The following is a 17,500-nucleotide window of genomic DNA, read 5'->3' on the forward strand; positions in this document are numbered from 1 at the left end:
CGTTATGTCCACACTCAGTATCGGTTTGATGATTGTCGATAAGTGTACGCTTTCCTGATACATGGACTGCTTTATCAATGATAGCTGATAGTGATTATTAGGCTGCAAATTGGGCTATGTCTTTCTTTGCTAGTCGGTGCATTTGTATGAGATACATATTTGGACACAGACACGTTCAGTCGGAATAGCAAGATCAATGTGTCCGTCTATTTGATTTTCCGTGTGTTAGTCTCTTCTTCTTCCTCTCTGTCTGTCTATCCGCCTGTGTGTGTGTGTGTGTGTGTGTGTGTGTGTGTGTGTGTGTGTGTGTGTGTGTGTGTGTGTGTGTGTGTGTGTGTGTGTGTGTGTGTGTGTGTGTGTGTGTCCGTGTGTCCGTGTGTGTGTGTGTGCTTGTGTGTATGTGTAGGTGTATGTGTGTGTGTGTGTGTGTGTGTGTGTACGTGTGCATGTGTATGTGAGTATATATGTGTGTGTGTGTTTGTCTGTGTGTGTTTGTGAGTGTGTGTGTGTGTGTGTGTGCGTGCGTGTTTGTGAGTGTGTGTGTGTGTGTGTGTGTGGGTTTATGTCTGTGTGTGTCTGTGTGTTCTCTCACTGAACCTCATATGAACCTGATACTTTTCTTCTACGATTCAGGTGCACGGGAGAGGACTGTGGAACACCCAAGCCTGCTGAAGATGTTCAAGACGCTACATGGAAGTGTGGCGTGTGCGGAGACCCAATTGACTTCGTACTACGTGTTCGTAATGATATCGTCGAACCGACATTCGAAGAATATCTCGTGATGCCACGCGTGAACAAACGAGAGCTTCTGCACCATCTGCTGGAGGCTGCTAATATCAAGTATCCTTTCAGGTCAGTCTAGCTTACTGTGGCTGCTGTCTTCAAAATTATGTTTTCATTTTATAATTCGGGAAGTGAGTTAATGTTGTTGTTGTTTTTGTTGTTGTTTTTTTAATGTTGTTTTTGTTGAAGTTTTTGTTTTTGCCAGCTATCAGTTTACTCGCCACTCTTTTTCAAGGTCTTAGATTTGTCTTCAAGAATGTCAGTGCCCAGTCCAGATCGATGAGATACTTAGCTTGTAATCTCAGTTTACATCGGCTTTTTGTTTTGCCTTTAGCCCAGTTTTGCCAATAGAATACATTCACCAAGTCGCATGGCACTAGTTTATAGATAGCCCCTCCCAACCCCAACCCCCTCCCCCATGTCGTCAACTCGCCTCCTCCTCCCATATTTATATCGCTTGATCTGCCGACTGGAAGCTGGAGGTGCTAATTAGGTAAAAGATGGAAAGCTAGATATTCGTTTGAATATTTACTTTTCGTGCAATAATATATAGTATTTACTGAGATTAAAGGCACAGTAAGCCTCCCGTAAACCAACACAGATACTGTCAGGCTTTTACACACAGTACAAACACTTTTTCATTTAAACACTCACCGCTTGAAAACATCCTAGGTGCCCTCCGTAAAGAGCGAGCAATTTTCAAAGAATTTATTTTTGCGTGGTTTATCTTACCCCTGAGCCATCGTGAACCCGTGCGATTCAGTTTCCTTTTTTTCACAATGTAGTCGTCAGTTTGTGATTTCAATGGGACTCGCTGTAAGCTTATCTGCAATAGCACGTTATTGTGTACCTCTGAATCTAAACGCAACAAACGGCTGCGGTTCACACGAACTCTAGCGATGGCTTTTGACTGTTCAGAGGAACTGGCGATAGGCATAGCCGTCGTCTGCTACGAGAACCACGACCTTGCGTGACCCTGCTTCCGGGCTTTTCTTTTTTTAAACTTTCAAAACTTCAAATTGTACTGATCTTGTCTTGATGAAACAAGAATTCTTTTATGATTGAAGAATGTTTGTGTAACAAGCTGTCAATTTATTATTTAGATTTTAAAAGTTAGGTCAAAACGCGCCGTCCGATTGTCTGCAAAAATAAATTCTTTGAAAATTGCTCGCTCTTTACGTAGGGCACCTAGGATGTTCCCAATCGGTGAGTGTTCATACGAAAGGGTGTTTTCACTGTGCGTAAAAGCCTGACAGTATCTGTGGTGGGTTACGGGAGGCTTACTGTGCCTTTAATACTATTTCATATCTTTCTTTTTTTCTTTCTTTTTTTGTTGCTGTCCTAACACCTGTTATTTGTCCCGGTGTGCTCTCACACCGCCCTGACCCAGTGTCCACTGCTCCGACCTCATCTGAATTTCGTTCCGCTTTAATACCTTATGTAGCCAAGCGCTAAACGGGCTACTAATTCGTTATAATGATTTTATGTCATTCCTGTCTTGTGTAAGTTAAATTTGATATGCTCAGACACCTGGAGGTCGTAAACTCGCTCAGTCGGCTGTGTCCACTAGGGAACGTAATATGTTTTCCTTTGACGTCAAGCCGCCCTCCCAGAGAGACGCCGGGGTACCTTGGGCCCCAGGTGGTCGTTATGCAATGTGCCGACAGCCTGTCTACCCGAGTTGGACTTGGCGTTTTGTCAAGTGGGTGTCATTTCTTTTGACAGGGTAGATCATAGAAGATGCCAGGTGGCTCGGAGGTTTTAGTCTCTTACCCCCCCCCTCCCTTTCCTTGTCTTTACTGACCAATGAGAAATGATGTCAGTTTTGTTAGCTAACTCTTGATTGGTGGCTTTTGACGCCACCCATCCCCATGTGAGTGTTGTTAATTCGTCTCCAGAAATATGTTTTGTTTTAATCTTGTGTCGATACTATTTAACTCTGCCTCGTTATTAGCCATTGAGTATAACTGTTTTATCACCATTGTTTTATTGTTGTTCTTTGGCCATTTACGTTGAATGACTTGTTATACATTGACATTGATAGTTTTATTCTTCTTCTTCTTCGTCGTTCGCTAGATAGTTTTATTATAAGAACCTTTTTTTTTAATTCCTATTAACTCGATGTTCTTTAACTATGTTTGTAAATTGTTAGAGGATCTTTTAGTAGAAGTGTTTAACTGTCGAAGCTGCTTTTACCTAAGAGACCGACTGTATATTGTGCTGTTGTACTTGTCAGACTTGATTGTACCAAGTCCTTCACATGTTGTAATGCGCTTAGAGCCAAATATTTTTGTTTTTTGTAAGGGATAGGCGCAATATAAATACACTTTATTTATTATTATTTATTATTTACATGATAGCATTTTGAGATTTTGAGAGAGAACTGAGAACGATCTCGGAGAGAGAGGACGTACTTGTTTTGTACTTTGTTATCATGGAGACATACTGATGTAGATTGCATTGTACTATTGGTGTGGCCTCCCGGCCTTCGGGCTGGGAGCTGGGTTGCTGAGGAGAAGAGAAGAATAGAAAATAAAGAGAAATGTGAATCGACAGACATGGTTTCCCAGAGTTTCATGTTGCATCAAGTGACCCGTCGGTCTGTGCCAGTGAACTCTTGTCTATCATTCTCTACATGTGAGTGAAAGTCCATTACGAAAGCAAGTGATGTTCGTTCAGTGCAAGACACTAAAGAGGCACCCACATGGTGTACTCCTGAACTTCGGGGTTTAATTCTACCAAGGTGACTACATTCACCCACCTACTACATCAAGAGGCAACAATCAAATATTATCCTCTTCAAATTGTTGCCTCTTCCTTCCACCCCATCACACTTAGATCCAACTCTACCAATCGCATTTTCTTATCCTGGTTAAGGACAATTTACAGCTTTGACTCTTTGAGTCCTTGAGCCTGTCATTGAGTATGTGTGTGCTCATGCAGGTTCTCGATGAAGCACTATGGAGCTGAACTCGGAATGATGGTGGACAGTATCAACGGTCTTAAGAACGACTGGACTACCAACATGGCATACTGGAAGATTCTCTACGCTAACGGGACTGCTCTGAACAAAGGTGAGTTCCGGGGCAGAAGAGGTGGGGGGGGGGGGGGGGGGGTTATAGTGGGCGGTTGCATCAGTGATTAAAAGCACACTCGACTACCAACGATTTTTTGTTTTGTTTGAAAGATGATTTGTGCAAACAGAATTTCTTTGGACAATGGCGTTTGTGTAAAAGGGAAGGGATCTGTGTGGGGTGTGTGTGTGAGTGTGTGTGTGTGTGTGTTTGTGTGTATGTGTGTGCGTGCGTGTGTGTGAGAGAGGTCTGTCTTGGTCTGTCTGTTTGTGTGCACCGCGCAAGTCTACCTGTCTGTCTCTCGGCCTCTCTGGCTGTGTGCCTTTGCAATATTTTTGCACAATGGAAGTCTGATTCATTTGGAATCTTTTAACTTTCATAATTCTCTTTACGGCTGTTATTGTTTTTTGGGATGTTTTTTTTTTCAGGCGTTAGCACCTTTATCCCAGAGCACCTGGACGAAATTGTGTTTGAGTACACGAAGTACAAACCAACCCACCACGAAGACTGAACGCTGCGACCTCTGTGTGGAGCGCACTCTCTGTTCAAGAATGGATGACATCTATCATATTATGTTTCCGCTATAATAATCGTGTTATTTTCTAGTTGCTAGATTATCTGACTGGGTGTCAGTCTTTCTGCTGTTTACTTTGTATCCCTGCCTATCCCTGTGTACCTGTCTTTCTGTGTCTGCCTGCATCTTTCTCGCTGTCTGTTTCTCTGCCTCTCTGCCTGTCTGTTTATGTGTCTGTTTCACTTCGTCTTCACTCACACGAAGCCAAATTATTCTTTCAATTCAAAATGCTTTTCTTGACACACAAACATAACGAAATAAAACTTATCAATTGATTTTATTCTTCTTCACTAAAACAGTCATTGCACAAATGTTGTATGAAAGTGAGAAATTAGCATACAGGCGCCAACTATCTGAAGCTGCTTTCCGTATTAGATTACACGATTAAGCAAAACTCTTCGGTTAGGTCTATGACACCAAGATTCCTGGGCTGAGATGCACGAAGCATAAGAGGGTGAAACGCATTCGGGTGAGAACAAACCGCGGGGTCTTATTTGTTGAAATCACAACAAATCTCAATTTCAACCATTCCAACACCGCTACTGATTCCCACCCGGCTTGTAACTTGTTCGTGCACCTCGGCCCTGGAAATTAAAAGGGCTGCTACCCATTCGAACACATGTGGACATTTCCTCATACTAAACACAAGCACCCAAGCACACACACACACACACACACACACACACACGCACGCACACACGCACGTACACACGCACGTACACACACACACATACACACACACACACACACACACACACACACACACACACACACAAACACATTTAAGATGTCACTCCACTTAGCTTAGAGCACAGTAATTGTGGAAAAGCACACTCACTTTTTGCAAAACGTGTGTATGTTATGCATACACCGCATAGATATAAAGCCGTGACAAAATAACACATGCTAATAACACAAAGCGCAATCTAATAGTCGGACGTATGCAGATACTCTGGATAAACCACATTTTCCCTTACACCAGGTAAAACAACATTTGTCACAACGATTGTCGGCCGTCCGTCTTCTTTTGGTTGTGAGAAAGGGTGACCCTTCTAAGTAATAGAAATCTCTATGCTCTAGTGGGGAAGCCACACCTTCAGTCGAAGCAGAGGAAAAAAATCTCCCACACAGGAATCCATCTATCCTACGTTTTGAACGAGCCGGGTTTTTTTTTTACGAGGAAGGGTAACCCGTCTAAGTAATAGTCATCGGCACTGCATATGTGCATGCGTTTAGGCGATCTATAGTTTCTAAAGTGATATAAAATTAAATTAAAAAAACAAAAGATCGATGTGCACAGCAATAAGCATTTGTTGTTGTTGTTAGAAATGTATAAAATTCATGTGTTTAAAAGTGGGTTTCTTATTCTTATAACGTATGAAATCAGCTGGCGCCTACACTTACCAAACACTTAAATCCTATACGGTCACGGAACTCTTTTCGGTATCGTGATTCCAATAAACTTGGTGTGGGGTTTTTTTTCATTCTTTTTACAACGCTGGAAAAAACAAAACAGACAGCTGGAAAACTACAGTAGCAGAACACCTTTTTCAAACATATTATTACAAAATGTTTTATGTCTTAGGAATCTGCAGTTACGGAAATTTGTTTCCTTCAGATCTAGTTCCCTAAAAGATGTGGATTCTTGGTCTTTACATTTTTCAGAAAACTTCTCTTCCCAACATAATGATATCTCTCGTGTATCTTTCCATGTACCCGCAGTCAACACATTTTTCAAGCATCTCTGGTCACGGACTACTTTCTCTTTAAAAGTTATTTGTTAAAGATTGTGTTTCTTACTCAGTCTTTCTACGATAAAAACCTCCTGAGTTTTCTAACCAGCAGATGTCTATAGTAGCAGAACACATTTTGCAAGCACGTAGGCCTATACATTCACAGAACACTATTCTTCAAGCATAAACAGTCCTTTTGACACGTGTTCTCTCTAAATTTGATTTTTTTAATTTGACTTTTGTTCTCTTTACAATTACCAAAAACTTCACTAATCAACAAAATATACAGTAGCATAACACCCACAATAACAGAACACTTCAAGCGTCTACTTTCTCAGAACACGTTTTTCAAACTGATGTATTCCTTGAAATATTTAAAAGTATCGGCCAGGGATGTCGATTGGTGTCAGCATTCGGCAAAAACTGAAAACATGTTTCAAATCGCCGTTATTTTTACAGGTATGCATAAACTGTTATGATGGTGGGGGAAAGATGATGCTAAAAACAGTCTTACATTTGGGAACATTTCAGGATACGCAGAACAGTTTTGTTTCACCGGTTTTGAACACACCATTGTCGACAAAAAGTCATTGGAAAAAAGTTGGCGATACAAAATCCTCGATTACATTTCCACGAGTAAAGTCCGCCCGATTTTCATCCCGCTCATTCTCGGTCGACTCTCAAACTACTCGAATCCCTATCTGAGCGCTATTCCGCACTTTCTGGCGATCTTAGGGGACTTTTCTCCTGAAAGTGTCTCAGTTTTTTTTCCCCCGTAACATTGCAGTCGCCGTGCTTGTCGATAGTTTCCCTTGCCGTAAAACCGACATTTCAGGTTATCCATAGACTACTGGGATTCCTAAACCTTTAAACTCTAATAATCTCACATAACGAATGTCTAGCAGCCCTTATTTCTTCCAGTCACCATCACAGTCGCCATGCTTGACGAGTACTGGTACTGCTGTAGTATGGACGCTGCAAGTTCTCCATCGGTTGCGGGAACTCCCCAACCTTTAACCTGTTATCGTCCAAGTCAAGAGGCCCAGGGGACCCCACCTGCGTTCCTTCTTCTTCCGAAGTGTCAGCTTCGTCTATCAAGATTTCAATGTGTGGTTGTTTGTTCGGAACGGCCCCATTCGATCGAGGCTTACTCCGCGTGTCGAAGTAAGTGTTTGAATTGTTCGATCTTTGGCTGTCTTGTGGAGTTTTAGCATTTCTTGTTTGAAGCGTGTTGTCTTGGTCTGTGTCGTTATCTACAGTTTGCCGCCTGCGAAGGCGTCTGTCCCGCTTTTTGTGTAAGCCTCCATTGTCTTTTTCCCGGTCTGTTTTCTTTTTCTGTGGACCAACCGCGTCAAGTCCATTGCTGTTGTGCGGCGACTCAAACGCCAGTGTCACTGTCTGCTGTTTGCACGTGTCATTACTCTTTCCACTGTCGGTATCCTCGCTGGTTCGTCTGCTTTCTGTATCAGAACAACCTACAGGGTCAACTCGGGCTGATCTGAAACCCTCGCCGGGTATTTTGGGGGCCGAATCTTTGTCGTAAGGGTCACCCACAGTAAATTTCGCAACACGTCTTACTTGGTCCACAGCAGTTTGGTCGTCAAAGGCGTCAGAGCCGGTGTCTTCTTCCTCCACATCTTGATCATCACTCTCCTCCTCTTCCTCCTCCTCTTCTTCTTCCTCTTCTTCGTCCTCTCCCTCCTCTTGCTCCTCCTCCTCCTCCCCCTCATCCTCTTGGTTGTTCATCAAGACTGGCGGAGGTCTGGACCTGAACCGCTCGACTCTGCGCTCAATGCAGACATCTTCTTCAGGGACAAAGAATCCTGGCCTAAGCATGGTCACCTGAGGTTGTGTACGTTTGAACGATTCGAGGTCATCCGCATCAACATCCTCATCCTCGGCATTGTACATGGTAGTTGGCCCCACAGCCGTCACAGACACGTCAGGGTCGTCTGACTGCTCAACACGAACGATCTCATCCTCCTGCTCCTCGTCCAAGGAGAGGGCGCTCCCGGAGCGGGAAGGTCCCGTTCTGACCCCCAGCCCTTGCTCCAGCCGCCTGATCCGCTCAAGGTGCAGCCCCAGCTTCTGGCTCTTGTCCTCGCCGCTGGCGGTGGAGTTGTAGGTGCTCTCCACGCGCTTGTCCTTGGGCAGGCGTTTGGGTTTGAAGTTGCGTGGCATCCTGGCTCCGATCATCAGAGGTCCCAGTCGGCGAGTTGGTCGTCCACCGAACTCTGTGAAGCGCATGTCTTTGTCCTTCCTCTTCTTCTTGAAGCGCTTGGTGCACTGGCCGCAGCACGCCCCTCTCCTGTTAATGCAGACGACATGAAAAAGACTAACTTACGTGTATAACACAGGGAATTTTGTAATTTCGAAATGTAGAGGATTCTGCTTGAAACACCTGGCATCGCAGAACTCTGTATTGGACGAGCTTTAACTTTGAACATTCTTTTCTCTGGTTTCATAAAAGGCACACTCCTTTTCTTTAAAAGAGTTCGGCTTATCAACACAGATCTGGCCAGAATGTTTACATGGGATAAGACCTTCCACAGGTACTCGTCACGAGCGGGTCGGGATCAAAGTGGGCGGGGCCTGTGCGCTCTCCAGACTACTACTATTTATAAACCATAACAAAAGACGACCGTCCATTACAAGTGACATCCAAGACATAGGCCCCGCCCACCTCGTGACGAGTGCCTGTGAGACCACCCCTCCTCTCGACCACGTTCCAAAATCAACGCTCTGCTTCCTGTAGACCAGCACGGTTGGCCTAGCGGTAAGGCGTCCGCCCCGTGATCGGAAGGTCGTGGGTTTGAACCCCGGCCGGGTCATACCAAAGACTTTAAAATTGGCAATCTAGTGGCCGCTCCGCCTGGCGTCTGGCATTATGGGGTTAGTGCTAGGACTGGTTGGTCCGGTGTCAGAATAATGTGACTGGGTGAGACATGAAGCCTGTGCTGCGACTTCTGTCTTGTGTGTGGCGCACGTTATATGTCAAAGCAGCACCGCCCTGATATGGCCCTTCGTGGTCGGCTGGGCGTTAAACAAACAAACAAAGCTTCCTGTTATGAGTTGGCATTTTTTTTATGAAATCATTTCTTTACAAGCCGCCTGTGGCTTTCGCAAAATGACTTCATGAAAACAATCCCACTGTGCACCGCGAGCACCCAGGCTGTTATTGTTTGGTATGTGACCAAGTGGAGGGATGATCGTATCCCATGTAAATAGCCTGGCCAGATCAGAGACGGTGACCCGAAGTGTTTTCACGAGAAGGAGTGTGCCTTTAGAAGCACGTTTCCCAAAACTCATGTTGCGCTACCTTCAAATCAATGTTTTTGGTGCGGTGGTGGCGTACGCAATCATTTTTGTTTTGACTGAAACATATCCATACATGCCCAAACCCAAGTGTGTTTTGAAGAATCCACTAGCACTATAAGCTGTAGGCTTGTTGCTGTTTTCATACTGAAAAATGTCAATTTTACGACCATGTAAACAGAATTAATAAAACAAGAAAGGTACGTTGTTGGAACGTTTTCTTATTGACACAATTTTTTTTTATTCTGAATTTTGGAACGTTGGTAGTCTATTTGTTTTTGGATTCCATGTGAACAGAAATAAAAGATTGTTTAAACCAAACATACCTAGCCATCTCCGAGACGTGACGGGGGAGACTGAGCAGGTCGAGGCAGACGACAAGACCCAGCACTCCAAGAACCAGCCCCACTGCAACGGATCCCACATACGTGGCGGAGGGTCGGGGATCTGTGGTACTGATCTAAAGAAGAAAAAAAAAGCCACAACATTAATTTGAAAACTGTCAATGCAAAGTAAAGGTGTGTGTAAGTAGAATTCCAGGACTGATTACTTTGAGACTGGAGTCCAAAGTACTGATCAGACACACAGGCACACACGTGCGCGCACGTACACACACACACACACACACACACATACTCACACACACGCACGCACGCACGCACACACACACACACACACACACACACACACACACACACGTTTTAAGCTGATATGGCATCAGATTGCACTAATTATCTTCCTTGAACTATAAAACGGGCGGAGGAGAGGGACGGAGGGCTCGGATCCCAAAGCCTATATCCCTGCTGCTTCGCGACTTTGAGTATGGCCCATCAGAATTTGGCTGAGAAGAGGGTAAATGGTCTTTTCCTCCCTACAAAGTAGTCTTTTCCTCCCGGGCTAAGCCCTAGAATGGTACTTGAAAGCACCTAAACAGTCCTGAATCGATAAAAACACCTCGAGAAATAGCCGTTTGAAAAAAACTGTTTGATTTAGGTTCAAAATACAATGCAGAGAAATGTGTATGCTCAATGTTACCCCTAATATGCTTTGTTTTCCTTTGTGAAGGCGATTCTTTGCAGCCTTCAAGGAATGTTTGATATGGGTAAGAATAGAATACAAATAAATGTATTATGTGTGCTCAATACTTGCATTTTCAGGTCAGTGAAGGCGGTATTTAACAGTCTTCAATAAATGTTTGACTGGGGGAATACAAATTAAGCAGTCAAAAACTGCCTTCGAGACATGTTTTGAAGCGAGTATAAATAGGATAGAAAGAAATAAGTGTGCTCAATATATACATACCCTTTTCTTCATCTTTTTCTGTTCTGTGAAGGCGGCAGCTAGCGTTCGCAGCTCTTTTACCTCTTCATGCACTTCCTCCGTTTCGTTCTCCGGTATAGGTTTTATCTTTACACAAACCACGTCGGGGTCTGCTTCCGTTTTTAAAAAAGAGAACAGTTTCAACTTATAATGAATAAGAATATTAAAATAAGGTTATTTCATCATGTTATATTCATTGAGTTCTTCGATCCAATATACACTAAAAGTATAAGCTAATGTCTTGCACACAGACTACTATGTTTAGAGAATACTACATGGCTTGCGGTGTTCTATCAGGTTTACGCGAGTTGCTTTTGATGTTGTTGGTTGTTGTTGGCTGTTGTTGTTGTTGTTGTTGTTGTTGTTGTTGTTGTTGTTGTTGTTGTTGTTGGCTCACGAAGTGTAGCCTATGCGATCGTAACTTTGTCTGTCTGTGCGTTTGTGCGTGTGTGTGTGTGTGTGTTTGTGTGTGCGTGCGTGTGTGTGTATGTCTGTGGTAGAAACTCTAACATTTGAAGACGTCACATTACATTGACGTCACATTATGACGTAAGAGGGTTAGACGTCACGCGAAGGAAGTACTGAAAGTCTCGGTCATTATTATTTTGAGCGCGCCGAGACTAGTTGGCAGTCGTGTCCTGTAAGTAGGCTACATGCAGACAGACAGATCTAGATCTAGTGTCTCGCTTTCTTGCACAGTTTCACCTATGCTCTTTCTGTGTGTGTGTGTGTGTGTGTGTGTGTGTGTGCGTGCGTGCGTGCGTGCGTGCGTGCGTGCGTGCGTGCGTGCGTGCGTGCGTGCGTGCGTGCGTGCGTGCGTGCGTGCGTGCGTGTGTGTGTGTGTGTGTGTGTGTGTGTGTGTGTGTGTGTGTGTGTGTGTGTGTGTGTGTGTGTGTGTGACGGAGTGATTGAGTTTGTGTTACTGTTTGTCGATTTCTTACGTGAGCCTTGATGGCTTCGCCTCTTGTTTTACTGTAGAAATCCGAGCAAAAGCGAGCTTTTCAATATTTGAAAATAACGAGGTTTCACCTGGTACCACATAGCAAACCATGCAGTATTCTGTTTATTTTACATTCCATACTGTTGTGCATTGTTGTGCATTTTTGAACTTTCAATCATTTTACTCGACTTGGCAGTAATTCATACGCATCAATACACAAACAAAGAGTACTGCGAAGTAACTAGTTCACCTTTGGTCACATGATGGTTCGAAAGTCTGCGTTTGACACAAATACTGCTTCCATCCCTTTTATGTGGTGTTTCAAATATGTAAAGAATCACAATGTAATGTCCCCCGGAAACCAGTCTTAATTAAACCATCACCAAAGGGAAACACATAAACGTTTAATCTTTCAAATTCGAAGTTGTTGTTTTTTCTCTCACGGTTATTAAGTTTTTCTTTCATGCCCAATTTGTTCTTTATTTCAAACTTGTGCAGAAGTACACAGTTTTTTTGTTATCCACCGGAAACGAGTTAAAACCACCAAACACGGGAACAATATAAGCTAAACATTTTGTCTTTCATTTCGAAATCTTCTATTGGCAATCACAAAAGAGTTTATAATAAATGATTTGATGTTCAACTTGATGTCTGCTTTTTGCAATCTCGTAAACTTCTAGGATTTTTATTTTATTCTGTGTTTCAAACTCGCGTAGAATCGCAAAGTTATATTGCCCGACGGAGGCAGTGCCTGTGTTAATGTGGATGGCTGCCAAAAAAGCCTCCAGTGGCAGTGAAGTTTACTTTTCTGCACTAGTCTTTAGTTCTCTTCCGGTACGCTTTGAAATGCATACCACTCACACAATGATCATTGCTGACAGAAATAGAATTGCAGATGGCTACTTTGCTTTTCCCACACAAAATTAGAAATTGATAAACTAGCGGAAATTATGTTTGTCCAAAAATGATGTATCGGCCACGAAGAAATGCATGATGGCCGGCCTCGCTTCCTGCTGATAAGTGTCCCATATTCGTAAACCTTTATGAGCGATTTCTTCCAATATTTCTTTTCTCTTATCAACGGAAACGGGTGTATTAGGCAGGCAATAACGCAAATCATCTTGAACACAAGGCCAGTACTGTAACTGCCCTTGATACGGATCGATCCAAGGGGGGGCAATCTCAGTCATCTCAAAGAGGGAAATCCAAACGCTATCCGCCTTGTTCGATTTTATGGGCTTGGACGATAGAGAAAAATAAGAAAAGCAAACACTGGAGTATACCTGGACGAAATTGCTATCAAGAACGCAGAATTGATTTTTTCTGAGTTTTTTTTTTTTGCCGTAAGCGCCATGTTTATCGGAGCAGGAAACTCTTCCAGAGTGAGGCCCCTTTGTTGATGCATGTCAACATCAGATGTGCGAGACGCGATAAACATGGCGCTTACGGCAAAAAAAAAACCTCAGAAAAAATCAATTCTGCGTTCTTGATAGCAATTTCGTCCAGGTATACTCCAGTGTTTGCTTTTCTTATTTTTCTCTATCGTCCAAGCCCATAAAATCGAACAAGGCGGATAGCGTTTGGATTTCCCTCTTTGAGATGACTGAGATTGCCCCCCCTTGGATCGATCCGTATCAAGGGCAGTTACAGTACTGGCCTTGTGTTCAAGATGTAACGCAAATGCACTGACCTAACTATATGTCGCCGATTGGTATTTGCTCTAAAAAAGAAAAGAAAAAAAAGGTCGATGTGAGATTTGAGGAAAGATAATATTGAAAAAGAAATGACTGTACATATTCTGTTGAAGATGTGTAATATTATGAAACACACTCTCGTCAGAGCCTGTTTGTATACAGAATACAGAATACTTTATTGCCAAAGTTGGGAATTTGCCCTGACATTGCGGTTAAGAAGACATCCAATCCAGCCAAGAATGCCAAAACACGCGCATGTATAGGCACTACCTCAAGTAAAATCAATCTGTTTGCTGAATATGGTAGGGGACTACATGGCCTTTATAGTCATATAACTGGTTTTAAAATAAACGGCCTCATCACAGAGATCTGCACACACACACGTATATGGCTAGGTTTTTTTATGATGGGAAGTATACAAATCAAGACAAAGGAAATACAAGATAGAAATCCAGACACAGATCAAGTTAAGGATGTAATACCCGTTGTTGTGGTTGGTTCTGTGGGTGGTACGGTAGTAGGTTCTGTGGGTGTTACGGTAGCAGCCTCCGTGGAGGGAAGATACGCACCGTTCGGTGAAACGTAGACACCGCCAAGGTAGGTACCTGACAATGACAAAATTAAAATTTGACTCCAATTGCATATTGTCCATGATGCAGTTCGTCTGTGTCTTTCTACGTGACTTGGTCGGTTTCTGCCGGTCTGTCTTTCGGTCGGTCGTTCTGTGGCTGTTTGCCGGGCATCTCCCCCCTGACACAAGTTAACTAGTTATATAGTAGCTATATAATTATAGCTATGCAGCTATTTGGTCACCAAGTAATCTCGCCCCTTACTCTTGAAAGAAAAAGACGAACACAGATACTGACCGTTGATGCAAGTCCAATGGTAGTAGTCCCAGTATCGGTCTCCGGTGATGAAGTCCTGGGGCTGAGTCCAACGTGACTCAATGCTGAGCTGGCAGGTCTTGGCGTTGGCCCTCTGGACCTCCAGTGACCGGCAGTCCAGCTCACGGGTCTCCTCGCACATCTTCAGGCAAGAAGCGGCGTCCTCGTACACGTGTCTGTCGTTGAACGCCTTCAGACTGGCGTGCTCGGTTTTGGTGAAGTTGCAGGCGCCTGTGAGGATGAGGGTGGATGTTACAGCGGAGAGCGTAAAGCCTGTACTTAACTGGGTGAAGTCAACTTCGCGAAGTTCGCTATAAGGACTGGGTGGCCGAGTGGTAACGCACTTGCGCTCGGAAGCGAGAGGTTGCGTGTTCGACCCTGGGTCAGGCCGCAATTTTCTCCCCCCTTTCCTAACCTAGGTGGTGGGTTCAAGTGTTAGTCTTTCGGATGAGACGAAAAACCGAGGTCCCTTCGTGTACACTACATTGGGGTGTGCACGTTAAAGATCCCACGATTGACAAAAGGGTCTTTCCTGGCAAAATTGTATAGGTATAGATAAAAATGTCCACCAAATACCCGTTTGACTTGGAATAAAGGCCGTGAAAGGTGAATGCTCGCCTAATAGGCTCCTGAGCTTTACTGGCCGATGTGAATGCGTTATATATTGTGTGTAAAAAATGTCTGTTTGTCTGTCTGTGTGTAAAAAAATTCCATTTCAAACGGCAGAAATTAATATGAAATTAATATGTAAGCGCCTAGGGCTATATCTAGATTAGGCGCATAAAAATGATCACAATAATAATAATAATAATTGTCAGTAAGTACTGGTGTCACATGACTGATGTGAACCAGTTGATTGGCTAATGGCGATGCGCTAAAACTGTTAGCGCACTCTTGGAGTGCGCTAACTTTTCCACAGAGCGTATTCTTACACCCTTTGCCAAAGCGAGACTGTACTCTCATCCTCAGAATTAATTAATGACATGTAGCTTATATTCTCCACAATACCAATGATTATGACCATACATGTCCTGCTTTTCAATTAAAGCAGAAGTGGTTTTTTTCTGACAGATTGCATGCGCCTGTGCCGCCCACAGTTGCACTGATCTAAAAATAGAACCCGCTGTGTCTAATTTTTCAGTTTCGACTTGCGAAGATTCCTCTCATAATTATGCCATGTTGGTGGCATGTACCTTATTATCCACATTACCAAATGATGAGTTAGTATACAATTCCCAGCAGCTAACAGAAAACACAAGTGTTATTCCGATAACGTAGCAGCTAGATCAGCACGTAGCAGACTACACTGAAATACGACTGCATCTGTTCAGTAAATGAATGTTTTCCGTTTATTTTAAGGCAAGAACAATCGGAATCGAAAACGTGTAGTGTTTAGAACGTTCTTACCACATATAAGATTTATTACCAGCCTGCTTTATGTGTGCAGACTCAGTGCAACGGGACGAGCAATTTTTGTTTTTGAAATGAGACTCAGTGCAATAGCCTAGCAGACGACATAAATCCCGCTCAGCAAATTAACATGTTAGGCAAATGTGAACGATAAAACGATGGGGATATAATACGTGTAGGGTTCAGAGTATTCTTACCGTTCATATTTAGTACCAGACTCCCCGATGAGGGAAGATACCACACGAAAAACATGCCACGTTTATTTTGAAAATGGGCGGCTTTCCGTCGACCTTGGCAAGGGGCAAAACTCTGCACAGTCAATCTGTCGAAGCTCGATGAAGGTTTCGAACCGCAAATAACTGAAAGCACAGTCCTTTCTCCGAGTTCAAATGAGAGAAAGATCATCACTGTTTAGCTTAACGCTACACTGGAATTTACCAACAGAAATTAAAACAAGAGTTTGCGTGTGATGAAAGCACGACACACGAGACAGCTAGCCCACAAAAAAGTAGATCTTCTATACGACCTGACCACACAGTTATGCCTATTCAAATGCGCGTAGCAAAATGTGCGTGTTGTATCTTCTTTTTTCTCTGGCGGTACCGACAATATCGTTATTGAAACAATCCCAGTGCACTAAGGGATTTATAGAGCAAATCTCGAAAATAATTATTGAACTCAGCGCTATGCGCTTCGTTCAATAATGAATTTTCTCGATTTGCTCTATAAATCCCTTAGTGCACTAGGATGTCTCAATAACTTAAATAATAATAATAATAATAATAATAATAATAATAATAATAATAATAATAATAATAATAATACGAAGCTTTCGCATTGAATTTTCTATAAAAAGACTTCGCGGAGTCGACTCCGGGCCTAATTAAGGACCACCTTGTAGGCCTTCCTTATTTGAGCCCGAAGTCGACTCTAGGCCTAATTAAGGACCACCTTGTAGGCCTTCCTTATTTGAGCCCGAACTTGACTTCGCGGAGTCTTTTTACCGAAAATTCACTGTCAAAGCTGTACCGGCACGGTTGGCCTAGTGGTAAGGCGTCCGCCCCGTGATCGGGAGGTCGTGGGTTTGAACCCCGGCCGGGTCATACCCAAGACTTTAAAATTGGAAATCTAGTGGCTGCTCCGCCTGGCGTCTGGCATTATGGGGTTAGTGCTAGGACTGGTTGGTCCGGTGTCAGAATGATGTGACTGGGTGAGACGTGAAGCCTGTGCTGCGACTTCTGTCTTGTGTGTGGCGCACGTTATATGTCAAAGCAGCACCGCCCTGATATGGCCCTTCGTGGTCGGCTGGGCGTTAAGCAAACAAACAAACAAACAAACTGTCAAAGCTTCGTACAGTAAGCTTCGTGACGTAGACTTCGCAAAGTCCACTACGCCCAAATAATACCCGACGTTAGGAAGAGAAAGAAAGGAAAAGAAAAGAGGGGAGGAGTATGCCCTTCTACAACGATTCAGCCTTCTCGTCGATGTGACTGTAGTTGAACCCTTTCAGAATGGCGTGCTCGGTCAAGGCGAAGCTACACGTACCTGTGACAACTTAAAGTTACTGAACTTGTCACGTCCAGGTGCACGGAGCCCCTAAGGCTTAAAGTCATGGCATGTTTTAATGGTCACTCTGTAGATGTAAGATAGAGAAAGATAAAAATCGATTAGACGAGCGTACGCTTGTAAAGGAATCAGAGTTCGAGTACACGTGGGTATCGTCAAAGGCTTCCCGACTGTCGTGCTCGGTTACTGTGATGCGCCAGACATCAA

At 43.5% G+C, this 17,500-nt stretch overlaps 1 protein-coding gene across 1 annotated transcript in view; it reads right to left on the reverse strand.

The window, feature by feature from the left end:
* Positions 1 to 7,871: 7,871 nt before the first annotated feature.
* LOC138983052 (uncharacterized) overlaps positions 7,872 to 17,500 on the reverse strand; it is a gene marked incomplete at its 3' end in the record, with an annotated part of 13,427 nt that continues 3,798 nt past the window's right edge. The window contains 5 exon segments of the mRNA XM_070356454.1: positions 7,872 to 8,472; positions 9,806 to 9,939; positions 10,782 to 10,909; positions 13,916 to 14,038; positions 14,300 to 14,548. Of these exon segments, the coding sequence (XP_070212555.1) occupies positions 7,872 to 8,472; positions 9,806 to 9,939; positions 10,782 to 10,909; positions 13,916 to 14,038; positions 14,300 to 14,548 (1,235 nt within the window).

Source organism: Littorina saxatilis, linkage group LG12 (assembly GCF_037325665.1).
Source record: "Littorina saxatilis isolate snail1 linkage group LG12, US_GU_Lsax_2.0, whole genome shotgun sequence".
NCBI lineage: Eukaryota > Metazoa > Mollusca > Gastropoda > Littorinimorpha > Littorinidae > Littorina > Littorina saxatilis.